The sequence below is a fragment of the Bos mutus genome, chromosome 7 (assembly GCF_027580195.1).
Source record: "Bos mutus isolate GX-2022 chromosome 7, NWIPB_WYAK_1.1, whole genome shotgun sequence".
Taxonomy (NCBI): Eukaryota; Metazoa; Chordata; class Mammalia; order Artiodactyla; family Bovidae; genus Bos; species Bos mutus.
Window position 1 is genome coordinate 97,251,074 of NC_091623.1, and position 11,284 is coordinate 97,262,357.

At 50.8% G+C, this 11,284-nt stretch overlaps 1 protein-coding gene across 1 annotated transcript; it reads left to right on the top strand.

The window, feature by feature from the left end:
* The first annotated feature begins 1,087 nt into the window (after nt 1-1,087).
* Nucleotides 1,088-2,419, top strand: POU4F3 (POU class 4 homeobox 3). Its single transcript, XM_005906616.2, has 2 exons — nt 1,088-1,207; nt 1,523-2,419. The coding sequence occupies exons 1-2, from the start codon at nt 1,088-1,090 to the stop codon at nt 2,417-2,419; spliced, it is 1,017 nt and encodes a 338-aa protein (XP_005906678.1).
* The last annotated feature ends 8,865 nt before the right edge of the window (nt 2,420-11,284 follow it).

Consider the following 11,284-nt stretch of genomic DNA (forward strand, 5'->3'; position numbering starts at 1 on the left):
GCGTGTTCCTCGTCTGTAAAATGGCATCACAGCCCAGCTCTGCAGGGTGTGAAGACACCAGGGGCTAACACGCAAAACTGCCCAGCACATAGTAGGAGCTTAAAAGTGAAAGCTGTTGTTTGGGGAATAGGGCTTGTAAGCGTCATCGGCCCAAGAAAAGTCTGTTCACCCACTCCCAAGGCCGGTGGGCAGTCCTGAACGGTGACCACTCTAAAAAATACAGCTGTCCTTAGGTCCGCTGGTTGGGGAGACGGAGCTGGGGGGCAAATTGTCCTTTCAAGCGAAGGCAAGAAAGCTAAGTGCGGGGAGGAGACCTCAGGCCTCCTGGCCTGGGCAGGCAGTTCATTCCCCACATGCACCGGCGCGGCCGACTGGGAGGTGGAGGTCACTGGGGGCTCCTCCTGGTTGTTTCTCATCCTCCCCGGAGCCCGTCTGGGCGCTTGGAGGCGCCTCTTCGCTGCGCGGCTGGGCCGGACTCTAGTGGACCGCTCGGGCGTGTGGCCAGGAGCGCCCTGGAAATGGGCAGTTTGGCGGCAGCCGGGCCGACAAAGTGAGTGAGTGTGTCTGTGTGTGTGCGCGCGCCCGTGCGCGCGGTGGGTTGGGGTAGGGTCAGCTTCCTGGCCCACGGCTGCCCTTCTGTCTGGCTTGTGCGAGTTGGGACAGGATGGAAAGGTTGGGACTTAGGGGAGAAAAAGTCCGCAAAGAAGAAGTAAGATTCCGGAAGGTCTGCTGGCTGGAGCCGGGCGGGGCGGGGCGGACGCGGGGAGGCCCGGCCCGGCAGGGGTATAAATGCTGGGGCGGGGGCGGCGGGGGCCGGTGCAGAGAGGCGCGCGGAGAGCGGCCGCCTGGCCTCGCCTCCCGGGCCGCCCCTGCGAGTCTCGGGCGCGTGAGCACGCCTGCGCGCGCCCGGGCCCTTCCTGGCAGGCTGCTTGTAAGATGAGTGAAGAAGCAGGTGGGGGAGAGGGGAGGCAGCGAGCGAGAGGGCGAGGGGAGCGCGGGCGCTGAGCGGCGCTCACTTGGAGCGCGGCGAGCCAGCGAGAAGAGCCTGATCCATGTCCCTCGCTGCCTCCCTGCCCGGCGCGCAAAGATGATGGCCATGAACGCCAAGCAGCCTTTCGGCATGCACCCGGTGCTTCAAGAACCCAAATTCTCCAGCCTGCACTCCGGCTCCGAGGCCATGCGCCGAGTCTGTCTCCCAGCCCCGCAGGTACGTAGTGGAGCATAATTACCGCTCTAAGGCACATTTTTTGACAGGCACTTGCTTCATGTTTTTTTCATGTCGCCCAGAACAATCGCCGCTGTCTGAACCCCTCTCCTTGTCTCCCCCGCGCTCTCTCCCGGCGCGCTCTCTCTCTCATTCATGTCTCTGATCCACACGTCTGTTCCAGCAGAGCCTCTGTCTCCGTATTAATTTTTATGACCTGGGCTTTGAGGAGAGGCATCTCGGTTGCCTGAAAATGTGTTTTAATCCTGAGTTGACAGTATTCCCCACTGACCGTGCTGTGCGCCTTCTCGCTTGCAGCTGCAGGGTAATATATTTGGAAGCTTTGATGAGAGCCTGCTGGCACGCGCCGAAGCTCTGGCGGCGGTGGATATCGTCTCCCACGGCAAGAACCATCCGTTCAAGCCCGACGCCACCTACCATACCATGAGCAGCGTGCCCTGCACGTCCACTTCGTCCACCGTGCCCATCTCCCACCCGGCCGCGCTCACCTCGCACCCGCATCACGCCGTGCACCAGGGCCTCGAGGGCGACTTACTAGAGCACATCTCGCCCACGCTGAGCGTGAGCGGCTTGGGCGCCCCCGAGCACTCGGTGATGCCGGCCCAGATCCACCCGCACCACCTGGGCGCCATGGGCCACCTGCATCAAGCCATGGGCATGAGCCACCCACATGCCGTGGCGCCTCACAGCGCTATGCCTGCCTGCCTCAGCGACGTGGAGTCGGACCCGCGAGAGCTCGAGGCCTTCGCTGAGCGCTTCAAGCAGCGGCGCATCAAGCTAGGGGTGACCCAGGCGGACGTGGGTGCGGCCCTGGCCAACCTCAAGATCCCCGGCGTCGGCTCGCTCAGCCAGAGCACCATCTGCAGGTTCGAGTCTCTCACTCTCTCGCACAACAACATGATTGCGCTCAAGCCGGTACTCCAGGCCTGGCTGGAGGAAGCCGAGGCCGCCTATCGAGAGAAAAATAGCAAGCCGGAGCTCTTCAATGGCAGTGAGCGGAAGCGCAAACGCACGTCCATCGCGGCGCCGGAGAAGCGCTCGCTGGAGGCCTACTTTGCGATCCAGCCGCGGCCCTCATCCGAAAAGATCGCGGCCATCGCCGAGAAACTGGACCTTAAAAAGAACGTGGTGAGGGTCTGGTTCTGCAACCAGAGACAGAAACAGAAACGAATGAAGTACTCGGCTGTCCACTGACTGCGACGGGGCACGGCGTCCGGGGCCGGGAGAGCTGAGTGTATGTCCCCCTGGAGTTGGGGGGAACGGTATGGGGGCTCCAAGACGTTTCCTGGCAGGTCAGGCTCTCACCCCCGAAGTCACAGACTTTCCCCTTTATCCTAATTAATTGCCTCCCGGCCTTCCCTTTCCCTTCTTTCCTTTCTGTTCCCACCAGAAAAGTTTGGGCGCTAAGAAAAATATTCAGGAAAGGCAGGCCTGGAGGGACTTGTGCTCTCCGTGGTGCTGAAAATCTCCTTCGCGCCCAGGACTGCGCGACCTCAGGGCAGGAGCCCAAAAATAAGGGATAGTCAATTAGCCCGACTGCAAGACTCTGGCTTGAAGGCATCAGTTTGCTTAGCGTGATTAGACAAGGGGTGAAGGGATGGGAAGGAAGTGATAAGTAATAATACAAAGTCTAAGTGGGGTACAAACGTACTGGAGATTTATTTAGAGTATATAAAATACACGTATGTTTCCAAAGGATAGCCTTATATTCCCTTCTCCACCTAAATTCTATCCATCTCATCCTTTGGTTTGCTGTACGTTCTCTAAGGTAGCATGAATTAGGTTCAGGGAAAATGTGCAGAGAGTTGCCGGCTCCAAGCTGTTCTCCGCCATAGGGTGGGCTCCGGAAAAAGTGGGCCCTTTTCAGCGACTGAAAATGCTGGAATCCTGTAACTGGGTTGCAAGCAGCAGCCAGCCCCTGCTGTGGCCCATCCTCCACGATCTGCTGGCCGTTCGAGGGGTAAAGACTGCCTGAAGGAAGGCGGGGGATTGGTAGCTTTCCGGTCGGACTGAGGACTCTCTGACCCTTGCTCACTGTTCCAGCCAGACTCTCAGAGCAGCGTAGAGGCGGCTGCCCGAACGAAAGTAACTGTAACTCTCCGGAGCATATGCAAGTCCTTCTAACAAGGCTCACCTCGTTACGCTTTTATTACTGTTCGCATCATTGTTTACTATTATTTATTTACCGCCACTTTTTTTCCATCCCCCAACCTCTTGGTGGAGGTTCACTCATAGTTTTGAGCTGATTGTGGGGCCAAACCACTGGCCTGAGTCCTTTTCACCCCAGTGCCTCTGGCCCCGTCACATTTTATCTTTCGTTGCTTCATGTAATTTGTGTGTTGCCGTGTGACCTTTGGTTTTGTTGTCCGAATAGATGCAAATAAAATATTGTTTCCTTCTCTCTTTACCCCTTGAATTAACTTCTAAAATAAATGCTTTATTTTTCAACCCGAATCGCGGTGCTTTACTTTCTCGGAGGTTAAGGAGTACTAGTCTCGGAAAGCATTTAGAAGTGAGAACCCAGAAGGGCTGAACTATCGTTTCTAGCAGGTCAATCTCCTGCAATTATTTCTCCTTGCTCCTTTTCCCTGGGTGCCTTATCTTCTCACCCAGACCCTCCCTAGACCTCAGAGTTTCCAGATCCTTCCTCTACACTTCCCCAAGTGCAAATCTGTCAGCTTCTATTTGTTCAACTTGACTCAGACCGAAAACTTTTAGGCCTGACTAATGATGGGCTGTCGTCTCTGGGTCCCACAGAGTCGGACACAACTGAAGCGACTTAGCAGCAGCAGCAGCAATGGGAGTAGGAGCCCCCAGTACCTCCACTCATTGGCTGAATGATCCTGAATCCAGTTTCTTAAACTTCTCTGAGTCTCCGTTGATTGTCTGCAGCATGAAGATGCTAATACTTATCACAAGGTTATTGTCAGGATTGAGTAAGATTGTTTGTTTAAGCCGTCTGGTGGTGCTTGGCTCTTAGTAGGAAACATTATTTTAAAAGATTCAAACGGCTAGATGGGAGGTGAACAGAGAGATGCAAAGAGGAAGGTGTTCTTTGCTGGGACAGAGTCGTTAGGACTTCTTTGGGATTACTTCAGAAATTCATTTGAAATTATCGTCCAGGAGGTTATTCCAGCGTCTATCTTGGTTTCTGTGGGGGTGGGAGGGGTGGGGAGATGGGGGGTGTATGGGGGTGGCGGTGGTAAAAAGATACCTTCCGCAAAGATCCTATCTTAGTGCTTGTTCACAAAGATGCTTAACAGATGCCGGTTTCCTTCTCACTCTCTCTTCGACACACTCTAAAAGGGGGAAGAAATCTTATTTGTGAGCCGCAGAAACACCTTCATGATTTAAAAATGAATGTTCCAAGCCCAGAAGTCTTCTGTACATTTCCCCACCGTGTCTGCAAAGAACTCTGGGTCATCGCGTCCAGCCTGAAATTCGAAGCAGAGCAGGTCTCCCCTCCGCGCAGCACGCCCCCCCTACTGCAAAAGCAAACCTGGGGATCGCCCCCAATCCCTGGACTTCAGCTCGTCGCCGCCGCCTTGCGCAACAGCCCCAGCGATTCCTCCACCTCCCCTCCATCGGGTGTCCTTTAATAATAAATGCCCTTATGCCATTACATTATATTGTGGGTTTTGAAAATTTAAAATACGGCTGATGCAATATTAATTGCCTATAGTGGTATAAAACACAGGGCCGGAGCCCAGCCGGGCTGCAGAGCAGGCGGCCGTGAAAGTCCCGCGCCGATGCGAAGCGTTCCAGACAGACGCGCCTTTGCGGGCTGCGAGGTTTCCTGCAGGTAAGAGCCTTCGGCTTTTTTGGATGGGGGAAGAACTCGATATCCGCCTCCATCTCCTTTTTCGAAAAGTTCCCTGCTGTTTTTTATTTGCTTATTTGTTTGTTGTATTAATGACATCAAAAGTTTGGGAGACTTTTTTTGAAGAGGGCGCGATGAGTCGCCTGAATGCAAGGTCTGTGTCAGTCTTGGCCCGGCGGGGTGTTGAGTGGGACCCGCGCCTTTGTGCGTCAGCGGCTTCAGACGTCCTGGACGGTATGCGCACCGTACTTTTGACAAGTTTCTACCTGCGGGCGGGAGCTGCGGCCCGGTCCACGCCGCGCCCCACCCTCTCCCACCCCCCGAGTGCGCCCGGCCGGCGCCGCTGCCTCTCTCTTTGGGCTTGTTCAGGAAGCACTGGGAGCTGTGGTTTCTCCGGAATTGTTCAGTCGCCTCTGTTATTTGTCCGGTGGAGGCACAGACCTCTTGAAGGGTGGAGTGAGTGTGTGGCCGGGAGCAGGACGCGGTGGGGGTGGGGGGTGGTCCGGGTACCAGCCGGTTTGGGGTTCAAGCAGGCCCGATTTGCATCCTGGTGGATCATTTCCTAACCGTATGACCTTGCGCAAGTCACATCACCTCTAAGGCTCTGCTGATGGCTGTAAAACCGCACAAAAATTTTTTTGAAGAGTAGTTGAAAAGCATTGTGGAGCAAATTTGCTTTTCCCAAGTCCCATCAACTTGGAGGCCTTCACTGCCCAAAGGCCCAGCTAGGGGTTTCTTTAGCCTGTGCCAAGAGAAGGGGAGGCCAGTTCTCAGGGCTTTTTGTATGGAAAGCTGCATTTGGCCTCTCCTGGTGGGACTTTGAGAGTTACCTGTGGACCAGAGTAAGGCTTCTAGGCCCCTGCCTGGCTGGAACCAGGGCCTGACCTGCAATGAGCCAGACATACACAAGTCAGCATGGCTGAAGCCCTGACAATCAGAATGTGGAGGTAGGAACTCTGGGCTCCTGGGTCCAGGCTGTGTGATCTCTGGCCAGGAACTTCCTCTGGCCTCAGGTAGTGTGAGTTTTGTCTGTTACAAGCTCAATGCCAGCTCAGGATCTGGCCCAGAGTGGCAGACAATTGATATCTGTTGAATAACTGAATGAATGAAGTTTTGTAAATGAAAGGACCTCTCTAGCACAATCCTCTTTGGATTCTGGGGACTATGAGGAGAAACAGAGACCATCAAGAATAGACAAGTCAGGAGTAGGGCCAGGGCCAAGGTGGTGGTCTACATATCAAGCTTCCATTCAAAGACAATGTTTCCTTCCTGTTTAAATTAGAAGAGGCTTTGCCTCCCTCTGTTTTGATCATGGGTAGAGATGGGGTCCTCTGTGACATGGGCCCTGGGAACCTTGAAGAGGAATCTCCAGGATGGGGGGCGGTGACCCCTGCCCTATTGAGTGTGCCTGACCTTCTCTTGGCCCTACTTTATGCCTGGATTATTTTACTTTCCTGCTAAGATATAAACTGCTCCAGTTCTGGAGTGGACAGACCTAGGGTGGAATATCTCCTCCATCTCTTACTTGGTTAAGTGACTTGACACTCTGAGCCTCAGTGTCTTCATCTGTCAAATTGGAAAAAAAAAAAAAAAAGACTGTCTTTCAGGATTACTTTGATGAGTAAATGAAATCACATAAGCCCAGGGCCTGACACATAGTAGGCATTACTGGATACTCTCTTTAAAGTATTACTTTTACTCAGAAAAATGAGAGGCTATGTTGCAGGGGCAAATTGCCAGATTTGGAGTCAGGTGGGATCAACAGTTTCCCTCTGTAAGCCACCATCTGATCATGTACAAAATGAGAGTAGTGAGAGCTGTGTCTGTCCGAGGCAAGCTAGAAAGCATAAAAGAAATCTCTTTGCACTCTGTGCATCCTAGCTAGAAAGGAAGGAGGAATTCGCTTTTCAGAAGTCCATGGTGCCAATGTATATATAGTTCCCACTACAGGCTTGACCCTCTGACAGCTCCTTGGACCCAAGCCTTGCTCCTCTGTAGACTCCTGGCAAACATCAACTGTCAGTGACAAAAACTCGGTGCAGGCTTCACCCGAAGGGGTGGGGCTCCAGCGGGCAGTGGAGGAGCCGGGTATGGGGTACCGGGCTTGTTCTCTCCGCCCTCCAGCCACTGTCGGGCCCGGGGTTAGACTGCTTCAGCATGGATGAGGAGCGCAGAGCCCGGAGACTGAGGCCCAGAGAAGGGAGGAGGGATTTAGCCGACTCTTTCTATCTTAAATCGTTCTTTCCTTTATCAGACTACCTTGTAGAATTTCTGTCTTAGTCTTATCACTCCTTGATAGCACCCTGTTTATTTACTCAGCAATAAAAGCACTTGGGGCGAGCAAGCACCACGTAGACCCAGTTCCCTCCTGCCTCCCTGAATCAAGCGCAGGGCCACACACAGAGTGAGCGCTCTACAAGTGTTCGTTGGATAAATGAATAATGATGGTATCTGACATGTATTGAGGTCTTCCTATATGTGAGGTTTTGTTCCAAGCACTTCATGTGCGTTAATTTATTAATCCTTCAACAACACCATGAGCAGGTATCCTTTTTAAGCCCATTTTACAGATGAGAACTTGGAAGCATTGAGTGTTTCTGTAACTTTCCCAGGGCGGATCGTGAACTTAGCAGTTTGGTGAAGAGAGCTGGCAAAAACTGGCTTCTTCGCCTCACCCTTGGCGAGGGGCAGGGCAGGGGAGCCTCCAGGAATGGGGGCGGAGCAGTCGTGTCATATTAGGCTGGAGTCGCCGGACGATCTGGGGAGGTGGTGGAAGGCGAGGATGCCCGCTGTCCTCGCCGGGTTGCAGGTCTTCCCGTCTCCGTTCCGCGCCTCTCACATCTCTGTTCCTTTTTCTGTTACCGGTCTCTCACACAACCCTCTCTCAGCTTCCCTCTGACCTCTCAGGCGCGAAAGTCTGGCCCCAAAGTGCAGGGGTGGGCGGGCCGCGTCCCCAGGGCGCGCACAGAGCCCTCTCCCCATCTTTCTGCTCTTTCCTGGAGCGGCGGGAGCCCCCGCGTAACCCGCCCGGCGGGCAGACGGAGCCAGTGAAGACCCCAGCGGACAAATTAGCCTCGCCTTCGATCGCTCTTTTCCGATCAGGTCAGGTTTCCCTCCGCCCTGTGACGGCGCTTCCGCACCCGCCCGGCTCCCCGGGTTCCCCCGCGGGGTCAAGGTTCGCCCGGCTCCGCCTGGCGCCTCAGGAGGGGCTTCCCCTCCGCTGCGTTCCCGCCCGGGAGCCCGCCCCACCCCCTCGGACTTTGGGGAGGAGCATCTCGGAGAGAGGGTTACGCGCGGGTCCCTGGCCCCTCCAGGGAGTCCTTCCCACTGTTGCTTCCGGTCCTCCACGCGTGGAGACTTGTCTCTAAAAAACATCAGTTCTCTGCTCCATCAGTCCTCTGCGCCATCCTAGGCCCAATCCGACCCAGTCCGACGCGGGAGGTAAACTGGTTCCGAAATAGTACTCCCTCTGTTTTGAGTTTGTTTCAGAATTTCACACACACACAAATCCTACTGCTCATCCTGGGAAAATCAGTATTTCATTGGACTTCTTTATACATAGTTAGGATTTAATATTGATTCTACTTTGAATTACATCGGGAGTGGGGACCACCATAATTTCAAGAGCCCTCTGCCCGAATCCCATTCCTGAGGCCACTATCTCTTTCCTATATTCACAACCCCCCTGCCCCCATCAACCCAGCTCCGACCCAACATCCCCCCCCACCTCAGTGGCCCCCAATGCCTGAGGCTTTGCTAAGCAGCTCACCTCTTGGCAGATATAGTTAATGCCCAGCCCTCATAAATCAAGACCATAAAAAGCTTGCTTTCATATGCACTCAATTTCTACCAAACCTAAACTAATTGCATAAATTCCTTTAGGCCACTCAGAGCTGCTCTCTGGGTTGGGATCTGATCAATTAGTCATTAGGCACTCCATTAGCTGGGGTTTAAGCTGCCTCATATAAATGTCTCCTGTCAATTTGCTTGTAATTGAATGAATAAAAAAGGGTACAATTATTAGCACAGAGGATCAGAATGAGGAGAGGTCAATTTTATTCAAATATTCTAAAAATGTCTTAATTTAAGAATAATTAAAAGAATGCAAAAGTAGACACCAGCTACTCCAAGAGTCTGTTCATGTTAAGGAAAGGTCCAGCCTGAGATAGAGCAACCTGAGTGGTTATCCCAGCTCCACCACCCTGGGAAACTGGTCTCTCCCACCCCTGTGGCTTTACATATAAGACAAGTTGGTTGGGATGATTTTTGTTTCTTTTTTAATTAGTTTTACATTTTGTCAAAGTGATTTATGCACATAGTTTAAAAAGTTGAATACAGAAGGGCCACATGACCAAGGCTTTCCTTCAGCCACTTTTAGTTGTTTTTTTTGGAAATAAATCATATCAAAATATATATTGCTGGCACTATTTCTCAATGCAAGGCTTATTTTAATATTAAGATTGTTAAGAATTTTAAGAAATGTTAAGATTTTAATTAAATAATGATTCAAATTCAAAATAATTAGAAGATTTGCAGTGGAAAATCTTTCTCTCACCTTTGACCCAAGTTACGCAGTTCCCTTTCTTCAAGGCAAATAACATCAATTTCTTGTATATACTCCAGAGATGTTTTATGAGCCACTGTTTCTTGATTTGTCCTTCTTAGTCACTGTGCATTAACTTCTTGCTATGATATCAGAGAACTAGAGATACAATAATCCTGAATAATCTCCCCACACCAAGTATGCTAAGAAGTTTTGTATAAAATCAATAATTAAAAATATGAACTGTGTATGCAGTTGAAAATTCTTATTCTTTTTCTTTTTTGTGAGCAAAAACTAATTTGGAGGTGTGGACATCACAAATACATAAGAACTGCCTGTGAGGATGAAGCATGCATATAGGTGGATTTGAGTTCTAGCCTTCCAAATAGAATTTAAAGCAGTCTATCTGGGGATGATGTGGATGACAGCATTTAATAATCTACCTAAGGTTAGGGATTGAGCATCAGACTGCAGAAACTCCAGCTGAGCACCCACATGAGAGACAGCCTAGTGCCTTGGGATACGAACTCTGTCTCTGTCAGAAGTTCTAGGTTGTGATCCTGCTTGGCTGCTGGGAGAGGTACTGGGAACCATTGTTCCAGGGCAGGGTGGGTTTGTATCGAGTCCTGCATATTGTCTCAATGAATTCCTCTTGTAGGGAGAAGCTTGTACTGGAAGAGAGTTAACTGGGAGAATGGGAATCATCTCTGGTCAGCAGGCAGACCACAGGTCACATGATTCCTGGAGGGTGCACAAAAAGGTCTGAATTCCAGGCCTTATTCTGTTCTACATGGTGTTGGTAACTCTATTCATTTCTCAGTTTCCACAACTCTAACTTGAAGAAATTGACCTAGATAATAGTTCAGTTTTAGTGAGGGTTCACGGTCTTCCTTGAGAATCTGAGGAAAATTGTTCTAACCCAGAAAAATGCACATCTGTGCTCTCAAAAGTTCTGCTAACTTTACTTAGAGTTCAACCCTGGAATCCCTGGGTTCAACCCAGGAGGCTTTGGATCCAAGGTTAAGACCTCTTGGACTAGATGATCTAAAGATTTTTCCTTATGTGACTGTATACCTGAATTTATAGTCAAATACCCATAAACACTGAAATCAGTTTAGGAAACTGGAAAGAACTTTAGTGAAGGCAAAAATAAAGTGTTAATTAGACCATGAGCCAATTGTCAATAAAGATTCCAAATGGCTTTAGCAAAATTATTTTTCAGATCAATAGTCAGTCTCCCAAGAGGTAATGTGATGGAGTGAAAAAAAGCACTACATTAGGGGTCAAAATCTAGGCCTTTTTTTTAAACCAACCTTTTAACACTTAGAATTGAGATTTTGAGCTGGGGGTTTCCCTTCTTTGGCCCCCTCTTTCCTTCTCAGTAAAATGAGAGGATTGGACCACATGACTTCTGAAGCTGCCACTGCTCACTTTATGTGAGCTTATGTGTAAAGACCCTGGCATGTCTTATATTCGGTATTTGTTTCAGCTTATTTTATCTTTCTATTTTGTTTTCAAAAGGATAGTTGTAAAAAAGTGGTGATGGACAAAAAGTTAGTTCCAAGTTTCTGGGTTCCCAAGCACTGAGGCTTCTAAAACCATGTGGCAGAAACACAACTTCTACTTCTTAATGGAAAAATAAAAACAACAGCAGTTTGTAAGTTTAAATTTTAAAGGCAGGGTGGGAGTAGGAGGC